At 44.0% G+C, this 21,842-nt stretch overlaps 1 protein-coding gene across 11 annotated transcripts in view; it reads right to left on the reverse strand.

The window, feature by feature from the left end:
- The window catches only part of UNC5D (unc-5 netrin receptor D), a 533,873-nt gene that overhangs the window by 69,039 nt on the left and 442,992 nt on the right, over positions 1–21,842 (reverse strand). For 2 of the 11 annotated variants that reach the window (XM_045985601.1, XM_045985538.1), the window contains 3 exons: positions 16,021–16,053; positions 1,077–1,091; positions 26–304 (listed from right to left, as the gene is read on the reverse strand). In XM_045985601.1, the coding sequence (XP_045841557.1) occupies positions 26–304; positions 1,077–1,091; positions 16,021–16,053 (327 nt within the window). The remainder of the gene's footprint in view (positions 1–25; positions 305–1,076; positions 1,092–16,020; positions 16,054–21,842) is intronic. The other 9 variants (XM_045985626.1, XM_045985591.1, XM_045985611.1 and 6 more) reach the window with 7 other exon arrangements.

Here is a 21,842-nt window from a genome sequence, read left to right on the forward strand (position 1 = left end):
AGCGGCTCCCAGTGCCAAGAGCTACCTTCACACAGGGCCGGAGAGCACTGGGGGTCCTGTGTGAGCGTAGTCTCTATGGTCCTGAGGACGAGGTGTTGGGGGGACCTACGCCGCTGACCTTGACGGACCGTTTTGAAGTTGAAGGTCTGGAAGCCACCTGTCAATGCAGAAGAGTCAATGACGTCCACGCCATAGTCACTCTGGCTCCGTCTGTAAAGGGTGACGCCAACGACCAGGACTGCAACGGCCACCACGGCAGCACCCAAGCCCGAGTACAGAGCAATGTCGCTGGCGTTCTCAATGCCTGAAAGACACAAGAGAAATCCTAAATGGCCAACACGGGCACAGAGCTGAAGACCACCCTGGGATACCAAATGAAATGCTATTGGATTTTTTGGAGCTGCCGCTCAGACAAAATAACAGATGCAGCTAGTTGTAAGTTCTACTCTTACACGTAATCATGTTTCTCAAATACCCTGTATAAATCAGAGGGATGCCAGTCAAATATCTTGACTGCATTAAGGTAGCTGACCACATCATCATAAAATCTTAAAGAGAATCAATTTTGCAAAGCATGTGATATTTTTCAAGGGAAAACAGACAACTCCTTAATTGACTTGGTTTAGGAAGTCATATTTACCCACAAAGTATTTTTTGGCATCTTATTTTTACTTGAAGGGGGGACATGAGAGCCACATACAATGACAAAACATGGGTGAACTGTTCTGCTTCTATATGATGTGGGGCACATGCATTCATAGAGAGTGGGCTGGGGTGAGAAGCTCATACACAGTCTAGGAGCTGAGAGAGAGAAGACCAGAGCTCACAAAGAGGAATTTTTTTTTTTTTTTTTTTGCTTTGGCACAAATCATTCCATTTAAGAGAACATTGACAACATCAGGTTAGAGCATTTACAATCATTATGAGAAAATTTCTGTTGTGAGATATGGAAGTCTTGGTCCTAGGTGCTCCGATGTCCATGGTCAATGTTTTCTAGCACCATTAAGTGCTAGACTTAATACGTTTTTGTGGAGGAGGACCGGTCTCTAAAAGGGTACATGCTGTTTCTCCCATACCTCTCCTACTCCATCCTATTGAATGCATAGGCAAAGCAAAAATAAAAGCGTTAGTTTGAATTGAGAATGTGGGTGTCTCCCCAACCCCCAAGATCGGTTGTAGCTGTTTTCCAACTCATTTGCTAGTTGGCCTGTGGGTGTGGTTCATTCTGGAAGGCATCCATCATGGCTACTACGGTTCAGAAGGAGAATTATCCAAGACCACGTGACCCTGAGGGAGGCTTCATCTTGGAAAGTATGCGGAAGGAGAAGGTGGCAAGTACACTTAATAGGTCCCAAAGTAATGACTCTGTCACCCTATATTGGGTTTAGAGGCTAAAATAGAGCTCTCATATATTCACCTTGTAATTGCATGGTGCTTAGCATGCCTTCACTGCAGCCTAATATGGTACTCACGTTACCAACTGAGTGCTGCTAACCACACAGGTAAAAGGCATTTATGCCTGACAAAGGTAGTGGGCTGTAAAATAAGGTGCTACCAAATTAAAGAGTGAACGAGGAAATCAAGCAGAGCCGGTTCAGCAATAGGGCCGCAAACACATACAAATAACGTGCGAGGGAGCGTAACCATCCAAAAGAACGGTATCTGAAAGGTTCAACGATTATGAGACACTGTCAGTAACCACAATGGCCCATGAGGTGTTGAGAAACAGGGCGTGACTTGGGCTTTAGTTTCAGTGTCACGGTGGTCCCCGTGGGAGAGGCAAAGGGATGGAGGCTTCTGGGTGATGGTCTTCTCTGACCGCCCAGAACCAGGCATGTGCTAACTGGGGCCGATCCCAGACTTCCAGTGTCTGCCTGTGTCTCGCAGAGAAAGGGAAGGGCACCTATGCCCCAGTTAGACTCCCACCCTCCCTCTCCTCGATTAAGCTCCCTGGACGAGGTAATTATACTCAGAGCGGAGAGAGGACACAGAACACAACAGGGGACCAGGAGTAGTGCGAGAACTTTGGCTTGAAACCAATTAGCCTCCCCCCTGCTTGCCATCGGTTCCTCAGGCACTACTGACTGATGACACTATCAGCTTAAAAGGCATATCTGGGGAGAACACACCTGCTCAGCATCGAAGCACAGACACAGAAACATTCTGGCAGTATACTGAATGCAGCTGCTGAATTGGCAAAGGAGAGACAATGACCCCTTTAGCGTCCCAGGTGCTAAAACAGGCAGGAGCAGGAGCCAGGAGGATGACCAGGGCAAAAGAGTTTGGCTGGAAATGGACATCCCGAGACGAAACTGAGTAGCGGGAACAAGTTGTGCTTGTTCCTCTGTATTCCTATATTGCTCTTTATGCTATCCAGACAACCAGAATTCTCCATCTCAGACACAGACCCTGTTTTGAGGAAAGGACCCTACATATGCCTAAAGATTGAGATTTAAATGTTTGATATGGTTCCATGCATTTCCCAAGAATATTTGCAGAATCTCTTTGACTTAAGGGAATGAAATTCTGAATTACAGAATTAAAAAAAAAAAAGTATGAAGACTATGGGGATGGGGGTTGGGCGAGAAGGGAGTGAGATCATATGGAGGGCACCGTGTCCATATAATGTTTATCCTGGCACTTGGTAGGACAGTCTAATCCAAAAGCCAGAAGTCAATCGATTCCTACAGGAGGATAAGCAATGTGGTATTTACTTTACAAGAACAATCTGTCCAGGGAATTAAAAACTCCAGAATCTAATAATTTCATTTATTCAACAAACATTTGTCAAGGGCCAGCCATGCCATGGAAATGGGGATGCACGGATGAATTAACATATTCTTGTTTCTTGTCCAACAGTAGTGATGAGGTTCTGACAGAAGCTGACACAAGTCACTCGACGCCACTTGCGTTTATATGGAGAGAAGTAATCAGACATCCTTACCCACAGCTCAAACCCTTCCAAAGTTGGACCACAGCGCTTCTTTCTTCTTTCTCTTCTCTTCTCTCTACCTGCTTTTATCTCGCCTTATTCTTTTTCTTTTTTTCTCTGCTTCATTCTTTGCTAATCTGTCCTCCAGGAAAGAAGAGTGGTTTCCCCTATAAGGATGGCTGTATGCTTACAAACGTAATCCATTCACTTTTCTTGTGTGTTCAGGACTGGCTCCAGAAGAACCTGAGATTTAGTCCCGTATTCTACGCTACGACTTCATGGGACAAGGGGGGACGTGGGGTGTACACGGACACGCATGCACACATGCAGGCACACACTCAACATCAAAGTACTGGAGGCTTCCATTGCTCCTTCCCAGAGAAGTCTTTCCAACCACATGACCACCCGGCGCCACCACTACCCAGGCACTGACCTCTTTCTTCGTGGTCATGTCAGTGCTCATGCTCCCCTTTGTTGCATTGCCCTACACCCCAAACTCGACCATGCATTTACCTGCCAGATGGGTGCCTGCTAGTGAATGGCAAGTCATTATAAAATATCACCCCACCCCACTGGGCATCGAGGTGCCACTCATCCAACAGGTGCCTTCTCAAGGTCCACCTCCTCCAAGAAAGCAACCTTGGCCTGGCCTACCCAGCCAACCCTGCCAACCATGTTCTTCTAAACTCCAGCATCACTTTAGGATTCCGACACCTCCTTTCGTGTCATCTTTTTTATTGTTGAATTATCTGAATGCCAATGCATTCTCCCTAACTGCTTGACATGCTTTAAAGGCAGTACTATCTCTACAATTTCCCACAGAAATTTGCAAACTACTGCAACTATTTACTGATTGTTCACCTGGTATCCAATGGTGGGAGGGGAAGCATTAAAGAAATCACAGTCTGAGGTTGATTACTGAACTCCTGCCGCAGGGAACCCCTTTACATTGAACACATATACGTGTTTACACCTGTCTGCTTGCTCACAGACACATGTGTTGCTGGTCTGTTTGCTCAAAGTGATTTTGAACAGAAGCACTGAGACCCCATGACTGGTGCTATTCCACTTTCTATGGGTACAGGATACTTTCCTGTTTCATGAATGAAGCTTTATGTATCCATGTGTTATTGATGTCTTTCCTGTGTCTTCACCCCCGTTTTCCTTGATCCAAGAGTCACAAAAGCTTTCCGTGATCCAAAAGCCATGGAAAGACCCAACATGTGGTATAAAAAAATGGTTGTGTAGGGGAAGGGAAGGAAAAATAAAATAAAATGAAAATAGAGAGGGAGGCAAATCATAAGAGATGCTGAGCTCTAGGAAATGAACTGAGGGTTGGTGGAGGGGAGGTGAGCAGGAGGATGGTGTAATTGGATGATGGGCCTTAAGGATGGAATGAGCACTGGGTCTTACACGTACCTAATGAATCACTAATTCCACCTCTGAAACTAATTTAAAAAATGTTGCGTAAAATCTACACCTTGGAGAAAAGAAAACAAAACTGAGAACTGACGAGAAACCTCTTGTATTCCAAATTAGTCAGGAACTACTGAGGAGTATGTTCGTTGCTGGAAGGAGTTTGGAATGTCTGCAGAGAAAGGCTGAAAAGGTTAATAGAGAGCTGAAAATTAGTATCCCGGAGAGGACGTGTTTATGGGCTCATCTGGCCTGCAGAAGGGAGAGCTGTAAAGTGACTGGAGGTGATCTTTAATGCACAGAGTGTTGTCACAAGAGGAGAACAGGCCACAGTAGGCACTCAGTGACCCTTCCTTTATGATGACGTGAGTAACCAACACTTTGCCGTCTCTAACAAGGACTGAAAAGGAGGACGTGGCCTTTTATTATAGCAACTGGGACTCTGGTTAGATATTAAAATGACTCTTCTGCAATGAGGGCTGTTTTTAAAAAAAAAAAGTGTGGTGTAGTTCTGAGGGAGACTAAAATTTACTTTCTGAAGGTCTCGGCAAAAAAAAAAAAAAAAAAGCATGACTTGACAAGTGTCTGCAGTTGTTTTATTTATTTTTTTTTGGTCAAAGCTGGTGAGGAGGAGTAACTGGCCTTTAAGAGCCCCTGTGAAATTCCTAATGCAAGGATGAGCATCCACAAGACCTGTGTCTTTAGGAACTGCCATCGTACCTAGTCATTTAGAGGAACCAGTGTAGTCCCCAAAGGACGAAAGACAAGGGCGGTTTACTCGGTTTGCCTTTGTTCACATGACTCCCATGTGAAACACTGATCATTGCCACTAATCAGTGGGAATATAACTCAATTCTCATGTTATGAGCTTAACTATATATCAGATTAAAATCTATTTTATAGGGGCGCCTGGGTGGCTCAGTGGATTGAGCCACTGCCTTCGGCTCGGGTCGTGGTCTCGGGGTCCTGGGATCGAGCCCCGCGTCGGGTTCTCTGCTCCGCAGGGAGCCTGCTTCCTCCTCTCTCTCTCTGCCTATTTGTGATCTCTCTCTGTCAAATAAATAAATAAAATCTTAAAAAAAATCTATTTTATACGATTAGATAGCTACACAAAATTAATAAAGGAGCATAGCAAATTCTATCTCCGATTAAATAGGGTAGAATGACCACTGCAGCCATTTCAGGAGAAAAACCCACAACCTGAATTGACATATACTAGAGACAGTGAATTATCAAGGAACCCACACCATCAAAGTTCACAGATGGAAGACAAAAGAAGCTGTTGCTGTGCTCACTCCCGTAGAAGGGCAGCTCCCAGACATCTCAGGACCTGCCCCCGGCCCCTTGCACAGCCAGTGCTGTGGATACAAAGTCATGTGCCAGAATATTTCATTAGATGCTGAAATATCATACAACGGAAATTACAGTTAAAGTGGTTTATCCTTTTTGAGAGGCAAAGTTTTTAAATAACACATCAGAAAATAGCTTTTAAATGGCCAACCACGGCCAACCACGGGGAACCATTCCAATTATAGTTGCACTGCTTAGAATCTTATAACCCATTCACCAATCAGCACCTCCACTTTTCTGATCTCCCGTCAAAAACCTCATTATTGTTCTTGTGGTGGTGTTGTTTTACTGTTGTAAGGAATGACCGAAGTGCCAACTCTGAAATGTGCTCATTATGTGCCCTGGGCTGTTCTAGCTCAATGAGCGCCCTCCTGCTCGCCTGCCCTTCTTTCTGGCTGAAGAAATGGAGGCCGTCCCATGTGAGCTCACTCCCCTGAAACTCGAAAATTCCTCGGCTCGTTCACCCACATTTCCTTCCCTTTTCTCTGTTCCCTGAAGAGCTGCTTCTTTTCTGTGTCAGGCCGGCTCCGATTCCGCCCTCTCCCGCCTCCACCGGGACCCGGACTCATTCATTATTCCCTTTTGGTCTTGCATCTTCAAACTTTTCCTCTGTACGGGAGCCTTGCCTTCTGCCTCCACACGCAGTCTAGGCTTCTTAAATCACCTCTCCCCAAATCCTTCCCCCAACTTCCTCTCAGATAAACGTCTCAAAGATGTGGTCTTCTCTATATCCATGGATTCTTAGCTCTTTGTATAAAAGAACTTTGAGCATTTTTTTTAAACATCCAGCATTTCTTAGTATGTTTTTTTTTTAAAGATTTTATTTATTTATTTGACAGAAATCACAAGTAGGCAGAGAGGCAGGTGGAGAGAGAGGGGGGAAGTAGACCCCTGCTGAGCAGAGAGCCTGATGCGGGACTCGATCCCAGGACCCTGGGATCATGACTCAAGCCGAAGGCAGAGGCTTAACCCACTGAGCCACCCAGGCACCCCAGTATGTGTTTTCTTAATGCATAATTTCTCTAACCAGTTAACTGCTATCCTGGTTAAGGGAGAACCTGTATACGTAAGGGGAGAAAATGTTTTAGGAAATATAAAAATGGACAGTATGCAAGGAGAAAATGCATCCTCCAACTAGCTCTTCTCCAGAAGCAGTCTTTTTTTTTTTTAAAGATTTTATTTATTTATTTGACAGATAGAGACCACAAGCAGGCAGAGAGGCAGGCAGAGAGAGAGGAGGAAGCAGGCTCGCCGCTGAGCAGAGAGCCCGATGCGGGACTCGATCCCAGGACCCTGAGATCATAACCCGAGCCGAAGGCAGCGGCTCAACCCACTGAGCCACCCAGGCGCCCCCAGAAGCAGTCTTGATAGTATCTTTGAGACTTTTGGGCGGGGGTGGGGTGGGGGGGTGGGTGTGAACATCCTTTATCTTTTTTTATCATAAAGGCTCCACATTATATTTCCTTTACTGTACTTTGCTTTTTTTTTTTTTAAAGATTTTATTTATTTATTTGACAGACAGAGATCACAAGTAGGCAGAGAGGCAGGCAGAGAGAGAATGAAGCAGGCTCCCCGCTGAACAGAGAGCCTGATGCGGGGCTCGATCCCAGGACCCTGGGACCATGACCCGAGCCAAAGGCAGAGGCTTTAACCCACTGAGCCACCCAGGCGCCCCTGTACTTCACTTTATTGTCGCTGTTCCGCATACAGTATCTTGTAGGTCTTTCTGTTAGAACCTGGAGACACACTTCATTTCTTTTTACATTTGCCTCGCCTGTTGCCAGGCTGTATGATAATTTAATTAGTCCAGTATTTCCATATTTGGTTGTTCTCTTACCCTTTAAGGTCTGTCTTTCTGCCAAATCACTGTTCCTTCTTGAAGGTTATTTACAACCACTGCCTCAACAGTAATGTTCTCTATCTTACTCCTTCCCACTGCTCTGCAGTGGTGGACCAGCCAAGCCAACCCTCCCTTCTAGAGAGAGAAAAAAAAACGTTCCTTAAACACGATTCCCTACCTTCTTCTTTCTTACTTAGTAACCACCCTCCACTCTTAAAGTTCTATAAACAGACTTGAAAGGTGAGTTCGAAGCCCCTTTCCTTTCTCCAGGCCAATCTAATTGGATAATCGCTCTCAGTGCTAACTCTTTCCTTGATACCTAACACTCTCCATTGGTGATATCCTGCCTCATCTCCTGTCTGCAGACCTCAGGCCACATCTCCTTCCTGCTCATTGGACAAAACTACTTGCCTATTGTGCTAACATCTCAGATCTGCCATCTGACTTCTAGTCATCATTTTTATCTCTTCAAATATTTTTTTCTCTCGAATCCCCTTTTTCAGGTAATGTGATACCAGGAGTGAGGCTGAAGAGTCATCTTTCATTTCGTCCCCATTGAGCCCTTCCCCAAATCACTCACACATCTTACTCATCACATCTCCAGTGCCTCTCGGGTCTCAATTTCAGTAGGAGACACCCCACTTGACACCCATGGTGTATGGTCTCATCTTTCCTAGTATACACAGTCTTGGTCACTCAGAGCCATTTTACATGTGGATTCGTCTTCCCAAACACAGTCCTGGTACTGCCACTCCAACACCTTTCAACAACTCTCCAGGATGAACTGAGTCCACTCCAACAGGACTTTCATTATGGCTCAAGATACTTTATGTTCTGCACCATCCCATTTTTCAAAAGCTTTCCCCCACTTCTCATTCATATGGACCCTACTCTCTGGCCAAGTCTGATTACTCATTTTTTCAAGTAGACCTTGTACCCCAGGAGAATTATTTATTTACTTTTTTTTGAATCAGATTTTTTGCTCTTACTGAAAGGCTTTCCCCTCTAATATCTGTTTCAATTTTAACCATTCTTCCAAGACTGGCAATAAAGGTAATCTATTTTATAAGACTTTTTTGATAGTGCACATTCATGAATGTTATACTCCTCCTTTTAACCAAAGCTGCCAGATTTAGCAAATAAAAATATGACACAGGTAAACTTGAATTTCAGATCAACAATAATGTTAGTGTATCTCCCATGCAATATCTGAAATATGCTTACGCTAGAAATTTCTTTATCTGAAATTTAAATTGAACTAGGGGGTCCTCTCTTTTATCTGGTAACTCTACCTTTGGCTGCAAAAGAACTGTGCTTTTCCCCATCAGACAGGAAGACCAAGTTAGAGTAGGGATAGAGTCAAAAAGAACAGGAGTTGAATTTCAGCCCTTAAGAAAAATGACTTCACTTTATTTAATGTCCTATCCTAAAAACTGAAGGCGCAGGGCGCCTGGGTGGCTCAGTGGGTTAAGCCGCTGCCTTCAGCTCAGGTCCTGGGATCGAGTCCCACATCGGGCTCTCTGCTCAGCAGGGAGCCTGCTTCCCTCTCTCTCTCTCTCTCTCTGCCTGCCTCTCTGCCTACTTGTGATCTCTCTCTCTTGCTGTCAAATAAATAAATAAATAAAATCTTAAAAGAAAAAAACAAAAAAAACTGAAGGCGCAAACTCTATAAACTTTGAAAACACTGACAAGTGGAAAGATGGGACCTGAAAATTCATATTCCAACTTACCCTCTTGCTGAAGAACATATTGGTCTATCAACTACTCCTCCGTGCTTAGTTCTAAGGCATATAATGAACAAACTGCTATCACATTCATTAAGGGCAGAATCAACAATATCATTGAAGAGAGTAGTAAGAAAAGACACACACTCATGATAGGATAAAAATTGGATAATAAGGGTATTGGAAGTGGGAAGAAAATTACAAATGTTGCCTATAAAGACATATTGGATTGATTCACAGTAGGGATGATACTGAAGGACAAAGCAAGTCATGCAATTTGCAGAAAGTGCTGTATTTATGTAATTGAAAATAATCCGCAGGAGGTAAAGAAAAATGATGGGGGGAAAAAAAAAGTGTTTTAAAGCATGGTTAGAAGATCAGCATTGATGCCAGTAGCCTAATGTTAGCTTAGAAGAGCCTAAAATACTGTTGAGAATGTAAAGGTAGGTCCCAATGTCGCAGACAGTTCTATGGGCGCAAGGCACTATTCAAGTCTTCATAGAAAGGAATATCTAAATGTAGGGGCACCTGGGTGGCTCAGTGGGCTAGGCCTCTGCCTTCAGCTCGGGTCGTGGTCTCAGGGTCCTGGGATCGGCCCCTGCATTGGGCTTTCTGCTCAGCCGGAAGCCTGCTTCCCCTCCCCCCTCCCACCTCTCTGCCTACTTGTGATCTGTCAAATAAATAAATAAAATCTTAAAAAAAAAATCTAAATGTAGTGTGGGCCCCATATCTTCTGAGGCATTCCCCAGCCCTGTGAAGATCACAGAAGATGGGGATTCCCAGGCTCCATATGGATGAAGGCAGCACATTTTTAGAAAAGATATAGAATGCGATGGGTGTTAGTGAGAAAAGTATACCTTGTTTTTAGTCTTTAAGGACACATTTGGGCCATTCTTTGATGGAAATGGTTCTGGAAAGCATACCTTTTGGGCTTTAACTTTATATCTGGTACAAAATAAATGATTATCCGAAATTGTTCCTTCCCCTTTTCTCAAGTAATTTATCATCTATGTTGTACTGAAGTTGTGGGGATGAAACATTTCTTATTTTTCCCTCATGCTTCACTGGGACAAGACTACTTATATACAACAATTGTATAATAAATAGCTACTGCATAAATGAGTAAAAATATTTAGAAGCAGATTTTATTTTCACCTTAAACAATAAAAGACTCCATGAGGAGTTAAAAGGAGGATATAAGGCATTAACTCAAGTGTTCTCTAAACATCTGATTCGTATGAGGCCAGTGGTGAATGCTACAGGTATATAAGACTCTATACTATCTACCTACAGGCAGGGATTATGTCCCAGAATGGGAATCCAGACCAGCATCAAGTCAATGAAAATAGAGTAGAGAATTAGGGAAATCGTCTGATACGGGGTAAATTACCAGACCAGCGCTTGGAGGCTGCGTGGATGAAGGACTTGCAAAGGAGATGAAGGAAGAATGAGCTTATCAAGTTAAGGAGCAGGTGGTGGGAACAAGTTGTTGGGCAGAAGTAGCAGAATGTACACGTGAAAATGGGCGGGGGGTATTCAGAAAACCCAGAAGCTTTATCTGGCGGAAGAATATAGGAAGTGGTGAGCAGGTCGGAAGGAGCTTACATAATGATGAAGCTGATTGAGAGAGATGATTCAGAAAGGGAAGCTGAGACCAGATCACATACCTGTTCAGTACCTTGGACTTTATCTTAGAACGAACAGTGAGCAATTGAAGAGCTTTAAACATGGAGATGGTATGACAAGAATTTATGTTTCAGAAAGATACATCCAGGCAAGACTGAATCCAGGGAGGCCACTGTAGAAATCGTGGCTGGGAATGAAGATGGCCTGAACTTTTTAAACATTTCTTCCGGGACGCCATTTTCTTTCTTTCTTTTCTTTTCTTTTCTTTTTTTTTTTTTTTTTTGGTTTTTCTCTTACTTTGCCGGCAATTACTTTTCTGTCTTCACTGCAGTGACTTCTGACCTCGTCTGCATCTAAATGTTGATGCCCCGCAGGGCTCAGTCCTCCGCTTTCTTCCCTGTCTCCACACACATTCATTAGCCTGGGATCTCTTTCAACCTAATGGCTTTAAATATCATCTGGACACTGACAAGCCCCAGATTTATGTCACCAGCCAGGACTCTCCTTTGACCTCGAGACTCATATATTCAACTGCCTGCCCAACCTCTCCATTTAGATGTTGAAGAGGTATCTCAAAGTTAGCACTAGTAACACACTGAACTCTTGATTGTCCCTCTGGATTTGCTAGACCACTTTTCTCCATCATCAGTAATGGTAAGTCCATCCTTCTAGTTGCCATAGCCAAACTTTTGAAATCATGCCTGACACCTTTCTTTATCTCACCCTCGATATTCAGTCCATCCGCAAATCCTTTCTGCCTTCCAAAGATAACCCAAGTATGACCCATTTTTACAATTTCTAATGTCGTCTATCTACATCAAGCCACAGTCATCTTAAACCTTGGTATTGTTAGGGCCTCCATATTGGAACAGCCTAGATTACTATAACAGATTATGGTTATAGTAGATCAATGCAACAGGTCTTATTTCTGCTTTGATCCACTATATGTTAACAGTCAATGCAACAAGTAGAGTTTGTGCTTGAAAATATTAGGTCATGTCACTATGACTAATACTCAATGGCTTCCCTTTGGTCAAAGTCATTACAATGGCCTATGATATGTCTGGCAATTTCCCTTCTCATCCCACTTCTCTGATCTTAGCTATCAGGACTCTTCCCTTTGCCACTCTGCTCGAGGTATCCTGGCCTCTTTGCTGTTCCTCAGACACTCCAAGCAATTCCCCACCACATAGTCTTTGCCTCTGGTGTTCCCTTTGTCTGGAACGCTCTCTCCCAGACATCCAGAATTGTTTTTTTCCAGGTCTCTTCTTAAATGTAATTTGTAAACAGAGACCTGCTCTGAACACTTTATACAAAAAAAAGTAACACTCCTTTTGACCCCGCTTGAGCCCCCTACCCTGCTTCATTTCCCTTCATGACACTTACCATCAGCACTATAGGTTTTTCTGGTTTGTTTGCATCCATCTGTCTCCACTCATTAAAACTGGATGCTTTGTGGAAGCAGAAACTGCGCCTGTTCAGCTCAGTGCTTCCCCACCACCACTTCCCAGCATGTGGCAAGCGCTCAAAAGACAGCTATTGAGTGAACAGAGGGATGGATATGGGTAGAGTAAAAATGGGGAGATGCTGATGAACTAGAGATCCGTCTGGGTGGTAGACTGTAATGATTTCTTGAGTAATAAGCAGAGCAGGAGACAGCAGAGGGAAAAGAGGGGTCCCAGAGACTGCCCAAGTCCCACCCACGGACAAGTGAGTTGATGGTGCGGTATGACCGAACTATAGACAGGATGCAGGACTGAAGAACAGGGGTAGAGAAGGAGAAAGTCACTTTGGAAAAAGTTGAGATGAAGGTCTGGGAGGTGGCTGACTCCGGACTCTGGACGTGCTAATGGGATTTGTGCTGAGCAGCCATTGCTGCTCGATGCAAAGCAGCTACATGGAAAGGAGATGAAGAGAAGACCATGAGTGTGTGTGTGTGTGGCTCTGGGTTACTTTTTAGGGGAAAGTGAAATCCTTTTCATTGCTAAGGTAAACATGCTGGACAAGCCACTCCTCCGGAGCCCGTGGCCTTTCAGAAAAGCCATGGCCCCAAGCCTCCCAGGAGTCCCATTGTCTGAAGGCAGCCTTTTTTCCCGTCTGACTCTGGGGGTGCGTGTTTGCCATTCAGAACCTACTATATTTTACTACACCTCCTGACATTGTTACACAACATTTATTGAAAGCACATTTGATGGTAATGAAGTTTCTATTAACTATGATTAAATCTCATAAAGCACCTGAAGATAATTTAAGATGTGCAGAAGCAGAAAATGAAACATTCGGTTTAGTACATTAGGAAACGTAATTGATTAAATTATCTCATTTACAATAAGTGCTTTCATGAGCTATGCGGTGCACATATTTTCCCCAGTTTGTCATTATGATTTGCCAACAGATATCTTAAGACCTCACTTTCTCTTTACACCTCCCTGCAACTCAAAGCTGGCTCCTCGGCCTGCCTGCTCACACACAGCGCTGCTCGTGAGTTCTGAGTAATGTCTTCTATCCACTAGGCCTCGCGGAGGATCATGAGCACAGCTATATATGGGAACAGGTTGTTTCTCAATTATCTTCATAATTGACTTTGATTTTGCATCAGTGATGATTCATGTAGTCTTTAAACTAAGCCCCTCTTTCACGGAACAACCACAGTCTGAATTTGTATAATGCACTCCTAACCATGCAGCTTACAGAACCCCAACTGGATTCCTCTGGGAGTCTTTTGCAATCACATTGATTCTGTTAAGGTTTTATTTTTAGGAAATCACAAATTAAAACAGTTTAAGCGATTCTGTTGCAGTATCCAGCAATTAAGCATGGTGTTCATGAGCGAGAACCCCAAGCAAAAACTAATTCAGGAGTCCCTGAGGACTAGAAATAGCTACTGTGGGGTTTATGGCTGGAAGTACAGATGTAACCAAATTAGAATGGCACAGGACTCCCAAACTAAGCATGAAATTAATTTAAAAAAAAAACACATTCCTAAGTAACTCTCACGACGGCCACCACACGGATACCCATGATCCTGTGGGTATGCTGCGTGACCACCGGTGGGGGGGGATATGGCTATGTCACCAGGAGGCAGTTGGGAATCCAGCTGTCACCCTGAGCTCTTGACACAGGCTCAAGCCAAATATTCACTGACCCGATTTTTTCCCCTCCCTCCCTCCCTCATACACGTACACACACATACACAACAAGGTTCCCCCACCTTCACCCTTCCTGAGTTCAAAATCAAGCACGCAGGGTGTCAGGGGACCACTCCCTAAGTACTGTTCATTATTTGACAGGCAGCGGACCTCAGGGGAAAAGAGTTAAGGAAGGAAGTTTGTGTTGTTCTGCCAAGTTCACCGACTCTGCAAGTAATGCCCCCCACCCCACCCCCGTTCTCTCTCAAGCCTGCCTGGAGCAACATAGCGTAGTTATGAACCCAACAGCTTTCCTGGATCTTCCTCTCACGTCTCCTGACCCCTGTCCCAAGGTTCCTATTTCTGTCTATCCTCACAGGGTCTTAATTCCTTCAAAGAAGTTAGCTCATAAAAGCTATTAGTTCTCCCAAGCTATTTGAATTTTAGTACCCTAGGATTTAAAAGATCAAAAGTCATTCGCTTTATATTAACATGGGAGATACTGGCCAGGGACGTCTTCTGCAGGCTTATAAACGAAACCAGGCAGCTCGCTACCTCTCCTGTTACTGACAGCTGTGTTGCTGAGGCTCTTCCATCTCAAGATCTCCCCGGAATGCCTGACACACTTCTGAGTGCATCAGGATCATGTGAAGAACATACGAATGCACAGATGCCCAGGAGGACATTTCCCCCATCCCCCCACCTCGTTTCAGGGATTCTGATTCATTTGCTCTGTTCTGAGGTGGAGTATATTTAACAAGCTACCACCCCACCCCAAGATTCTGGTGCACATGGTTGCTGATCCACTTTTTGAGAAATACTGTTCTAAGACAGTTACTCTCAGCCCAAGCTGCATGTTGGAATCTGAGGCTCTATTAATAAATAAGCATTCCTACCCTTCCAGGTGGAAACTATAAAACAAAACAAATGAGGAAACAAAATGGAAACAGATTCATAAATACAGAGAACAATGGGGTGGTTGCCCAAGGAGTGGGGGGGTGGGGAAATAGGTGAGGTGGATTAAGAGGCACAAACTTTCAGTTATAAAACAAATAGGTCACAGGATTTAAAGTACAGGATAAGGGATCACAGTCAATAATATCGTAATAACTACGCATGATGATAGATGGTAACTGACTTATCACAGCAGTCATTTCCTAATGTACATAAAAGTCAAATCACTGTGTATATAGCATTGTCTATCAACTATACTTCAAGGGAAAAAATATATGTATTGAAATATGCATTAACATTTTTATATCCTAAACACAAAAAACAGGGATTCTAACCCACCCCAATTCTGATCGCATTGGTCCCAGGTACAGCCTGAAAACTGGTTTTTAAAAGGCCTCCAGGTGGTTCTAAAGTTCAGCCAAGGCTGAAAACCACAAGGTCAAAGGCTGAGCAGCCAACCATTCATGCTGCATGGCTTTCCCCAAATCTGCTGGCTGTGTATTACAGCAGACATAAGGCAAAGGCCTCCCCAGGAGACAAGCCTGTGGATGGAGAGCTCGAGACAGCACTGACACCAAACTTTGCAGGTCCTGATGATTCCACTGTGAAATACTGGATTCTCATCTACCTAGTTGCCATGGAGTTCACGGTTTGCTTCTCAGGTGCCCCCTCCTCCTAGGTGGAAAGGCTTGTTGTTGGGCTCTTGCCCAAGGCTGCTCTCCTGAAAGCTTGTACTGACAAATATTTATTAATTTTAATGCTATAAATCTCCTCAGCAATAAGAATCCTAGATGACATTTGCAGAGACATGAACTTACAGGCAGGCAGCATCAAGAGGAGAGATTTACTTTTACTGGAGGGAGGGGAAGGGTGTGCATATTTCCTTTCAGTTTCAACCTCTGATATGCGATTCCAAACCCAATGAGGAGAAGCCCTGAAAACCCTGGGTCTTTCGCACAAGTTTCAATTCTGTTTGGCTCCTAAACAAATACAACAGTAAGGCAGCAAATATGAGAATGAATTATATTCACAAGAGGAAAAATAACTTACTTTGGGGTTTTATTTCATGAAGAGGTTTTTTATCTAAAAGAAAGAAAGAGAAAAAGAAAGTTTCATTTAATAAATTTACATGGAGCAGACAGATTTCCTATATCACTGTATGTCCACCTCTATAAATGAAACATTTTCTCTATTTTTGCAGACTGTATGGATTACTTTGTTCATATTTTTCCCTTTCATTCAAATTTCGTGTTTTTCTCTTGTGCAATATTTTCCTGAGGTGATTGCTTCATTCCTTTTATTTATTATTTTATTTTATATTTTCTTTTCCCTCAGGCTTACTAGAGTTTCTCTCTGTTGCATTTGCTAGATTCTGATCAGCATGATGAGAGCAGTGAGCTCCCAGCGAGTCCCTACTTTCTATACAGTCAGAAGACAGATCAGGTAAACGGATCAGGTAAGGGATGTTATTTCACTCTGTGTGATGGGGGAGAAAAGGAGCTCGTGAGTACGTATTTAAAGGGATCCTACATTGGTTTAGCAGCTATCATAGTCTGGATGATAAAGCTCCAGGCTATGGAATGTGCCCGTCCCTGTCGAGGATGGGTGCAGTATTCTGAACTAGTTGGAGGTTTGCTTGTTTCATATCCCTCTGATCTGTTAAAATGTGTATCACCTCTCTGAAAAGAGCAGTTTGTTTCATATTATTCTGATCTGTTACAATGTGTATCATCTCTCCCTAATCAAGGTACTGGGCAGTGCAGCAGGCAGGTGAAGGGGACAGAGAAATCCCTTTCAGGGGTCAGGCTCAGGTGAGACCTTTTCGTCATTTCTCCCCACTGCCCTCTAGCCACTCTGTCCTGCCCTATCTGCCATCAGTATAGAACACTGTACATCACTTTGAGACTTGGGGCCCGTGGCTAACTTTGTCTCAGACCGCAGACCATCTACTTCTCAGTCCCCGTTCCCCGGCCGTCCCAGGCTAACACAACTCCACCATAGCACAGAAACCTGAGAAGATGCGGCTTTAGTGACCGCATCAAGATTCCAGAAGATCGCACGGCACACCCTCCCTCTTAACAGTCCCCTCCCGAGGACTTAGATGGAACACGGTCAGACTGTAAGCTCTGAGGCTGCTGCTCATCATTCACAGAGTCACACTACGGCAGGGGGACCTTGAGAGGTCACCTTACACGGTCCCTTTCCTCCACTTGCCTGAAGGCGAGCCACGCGGGGTGAGACACTGTCATTTTGGATTACCTTTTTAACGGCATCAAATCTTGCGCAGTACGTACTGGAGAACTTCAGAAACATAATCTGACTGCCACATAACCCTCCCAGGCAGAGAGACACAGCTTTGGTTTGAATCCGTCACCAGACAGGTATTACCCTAACCCACTCCTGCCCTTGATACTGATTCTGACAGAAAACCCTTGCTGTGTGCTTTATGGAAGACAGCTCTCATGCGTTCTGCCATCCGAATTGTTATGGAAGGAGCTTTTAAAAGTTGTAAGTCACACTCTCGCAACGGCACCACCATTGTTTTTTTCTCATTACAAGGAGAAGGTTAATTGGCAAGGGATAACTCTTGACAAATCCCTCTTTAAAATGAAAAATCTTCGTAAAAGATAATAATTTGCTCAAGCGGATAGGATCATATTCAGATTTTTGCACCATCAGTTTTCTTAAAACAGACAACACTTGCATCCCCCTTCCTGCATGAATCGAGGGCAGCTAGTTGGCCTGAGAGAGGGTAGCCCTTCCCCCAGCCCAGATGATAATGCGCTCAAGACTTAGAATCCACCGACTTTGGTGGGTTTAACCTGACTTCAGTTTTTGCTTGTTGCCTGCTATCGGAACGTGTCTGGCACGGGCGCAGGATGCTGGCAGGCCAGGCCAAGATGTCTGGAAGTGATGCATTGCTAATGTTACACACAGAGACATGCAGAACATCTGTTTAGGACTCTCGCTGAGCTTAACAGCATTTTCTTCCACCTAAACCACAGGAACGAAGATTATGCTGGGTAGCAAAATGAAACTCCATTAAAAACAGGTGAGATATAGAACCACTCCTCAGAAAATAAATCAAATACAGTCAGGTTGTTAAAACACTGAGGTGGTCGGGTTCTACCCGGTACAGCTCCACAGGAAGAAAGAGTGACTGGGGGGGGGGGGGGGGGAGGAGGGGAAGCCAGGGCTTAACTGGTCATGAGACAAGGTCGGGCCACAAGGGGCAGAAGATTAGGACATTTCCCTTCCTGACCCAGCTCTGGGGACATCATGACTGGCAGTGGCATTGTGGAAACTGCACACTCTCACAATTAGAACAGGCTTTCCATCGTGGATGGCCTTCATTCTATCTGTGTGACCTCAGTGTTCTGCACGGTAACATGGAAATAATAATGTCCTTGAGCATCGGTGTGGAGATGAAACATGATAAATATAAAGCCAATAGCTCAGGGCTAGCACGTGTTCAGTACCCATCAATGGTAGCTGATACATACCTTCAACATGTTCTGAACAAGAACATCCTCGTCAGTCACTCGGAGTAAAAACAGGACCCCTTGTGTCACCCTGCCTGAGACACGTCGCAAGTCCAAATCAGAAGCTGTAATGGATTTCAGGGATTCTCGAAGGGAGTTAAGAAACCATGTCTAGTCCTAGCTTCTACTTTAGGAAACTGAGCACAAGTCAAAACTTCAGTTTCCTGATATGAAAAAAGGACAAGGACCAGGAGACCTCTGTGGGTTCCCTAGCTTTCACCCACTATAAACCTGTGGACTAAAAGCAAAGCCATTCCACAGAAATTCCTATGGAATGATTTCCTAAAGCAGAGTAAAAAAAAAATATTCAAAGTGTCACTGCTCTACTGCAGGGTTTGTTAGGCTAGGGTCCAGCGTGCCAGTGTGCATCCTCTAACAGAAAAGGCTAGAAACCTCTGGTGCCCAAGACAGCTTCAGTCCCCTGGCAGCAGCATCAAAACTGGGCCTTGCTGGATTTTGTGAGATACCAGGATCCTAACAGCAAACTGCTATCATTAAACATTCTCCCGGTTTGAAATATCAGAGATTGCTCTACCATGAACTTGAGAGAGAGGTCTATCCACTGACCTCCCTCTCTTTTGGAAGAACTGCCCACCCCACACTCCATGTTCTTTTATTCTGTTTGCAAAATCATTCTCCCAGGCCCTGGGCCATGCATCCACTTGGCCTTGGTCAACCAAATCCTTTCTGCTTTCATTTTACCTCTCTCCAAGGCCGTTTTCAAATAACCCCTAGTAAATTAATCCATTAGGGCCGTGGTTCTTAATGTTGGCTGCACATTAGAATCACCTGGGGAGACTTTAAGCAAATACCCATGCCTGGGCCCCAGTCCAAGACCTCCTGACTAATTGGGGTTGGTGTTTTTGTGATTATCGAGTGTACTAATACTTCCCGCCAACCAATCTGGGGCCCTGTGTACTCAACTTCAGCTAGTCTTGTCTCTCTGAGAACCTTTGGGGTGGCCACAGTATACGGATGGACCCAGGAGGAGCCCTCCTGTATCCTGCAGGCAGAAAAATATAATTCTGAGCTAGTAGCAGCTGAGCTGCTGTTTGAGAAAATCACCAAGTTTTCCTGGGGTCTAACTTAGACCCTGAGAGGCACCTTCTGGGTAAATGGAAACTGATGTCATTACAACTCAGTCTTAGAATGATTGTGTGTATTTACAAGTTAAAGATGCAAAAGTATGTTTTTTTTTCAAATTTAGATTCAATTAGCCAACATATAGAGATCATTAGTTTTAGACATAGAGTTCAGTAATTCATCAGTAATTCATCAAAGTGTGTTTTACAGAGTCAGGTTTTCTTTAAGAAACTTTGTTATTATTTACATAGTCGGTACACAGTGAGTGTATGCAAAATAAAATACATATGTAAGTACAAAAACAAAAACCCCCGTAATTCCACACCCAGAGATAGCCATCATTAATGTTAAGTTATATATACACAGCCTAGGCTTCCTCCCCTCATATATGTATATGTAAAACTATGTGCATACATACATGTTTACACATATATATTTGCAGGAAACTCTAGAAGATTGATAGTAATTGATCATTTTTACCTACAAAGACATGGAATTGCCTTTTATATATTGTTTTACAATCTGCTTTTGTCAGTGTTGCATGTGTGTAGAAGTATACATATTTATATACAAGAAATGATTAAGAAAAAAGGGGAAGAGAAGACCATCTACCTTTTGACTTTTGGCCGTGATGCATTTCTTTGCCGTCTTTACTTTTCTTGCTTCCTCTGTCACAGGAGGTGCTCCCCAAGCATTCCCATGGTATCTGTTGTTCTTAGGAGCTATTTATAGTTGCACCCCTACCTTCCCACCCACAGCCAGCCTTATCCTTTCTCTGTCAGGAACAAGCGCGGTCAGCTACACATACCCTAGTCCCTCTCCCAGGGCTGTAAGAGAGCAGGCCCGAGGAGAAATGGCACTAGGGGATAGATGAGTTCAACTCCAGTCCACACAGTGGCCAAGAGACCGCTCCTCAAAACCTGGGCTTGATTATTTGAAATCAGCTCCTTGCCTTTTAAAGACTATACAGGTATGTTTGATATCAGAGTTTATGTCACTATTTTTGAGAATCAGGCACAGAGCCCACTCAGTGGGACTGAAAACCCACCAGAACAGTGAGCCCAGACTCTTCCCCACGGCAGTAATTCACATATGTCATTATACTTAATGATTATTGCCATTCTCTAATTTCACTAAACCAGCCATGCCCCATTTTTTCCATCTCCAAAGACCATCTTTATTATTTCCTTCATAGATCCTATGCTTTGAAACCCTTTTCACCAGCCACCCCCCCACCCCTGCCAAAGACACGTGTTGACTGTTTTGACTCTCCATTCTTCATCATCTTACAATATTTAAGAGCTGATTTCAGAAGTCAGTGGAACAGTCAAGCCTCCTTTCTCAGTCATTCTCTAGGTATTTTTGTATTCGGTGGAATGATTCTCTAGCATCAGCACCCCGGAGTCAACCCTGATTCCACATTGCCTGCAAGTCATGGCCAAATGCTCTGCCCGCCTTTCCAGTCTTCTATGAACTTGTCCCACCATATCAAAAGTGACTTCATTTCTGTAGCACTTGAACACCAATCTAAGCTCCAGTCCGGTCAATCCCTGAGCTCTCCAGGCTCACCTCAGTGTTATTGCCTCTCCTTGGGAGGCCCTTCTCTCTCTTATGTAAAAATGTCCTATTTCTCAGGCACAGATCAGTTTCTGATGCATTCATCATCTTTTTGATGATTACTCTGCTTACAGGGATGTCACACCTCTCTGGACAGTTTATCTTACTTAGAGTCACTACAGTACAATGTGGGAGGGGGTGCCTGGCTGGCTCAGTCTGTTCAGCATGAGATTTGATCTCAGGCCTGTGAGTTTGAGACCCACACTGGGTGTAGGGCTTACTTTATTTTTTTTTTTAAACATTTTATTTATTTGACAGAGAGAGATCACAAGTAGGGAGAGAGGCAGGCAGAGAGAGAGGAGGAAGCAGGCTCCCTGCCAAGCAGAGAGCCTGATGCGGGGCTCGACCCCAGGACCCTGGGATCATGACCAGAGCTGAAGGCGGAGGCTTTAACCCACTGAGCCACCCAGGCGCCCCAGGGCTTACTTTAATAAAAAATACAATGTGGATTTTTTTTTCCCCCAGATGTATACTTCGGAACTGTTCATTTGATTTAGACTTTTGAATCACGGTCAGTTACGGGTCCCTAACATATAAATCATATTTAAATGATTAGCTCATGAATAATTGGCATTGCAACCAGAGAATCACAGCAAGAAAAACAGAGGAAAAATGAAATTTGCTTGATTA

Source organism: Meles meles, chromosome 2, assembly GCF_922984935.1.
Source record: "Meles meles chromosome 2, mMelMel3.1 paternal haplotype, whole genome shotgun sequence".
Taxonomy (NCBI): Eukaryota; Metazoa; Chordata; class Mammalia; order Carnivora; family Mustelidae; genus Meles; species Meles meles.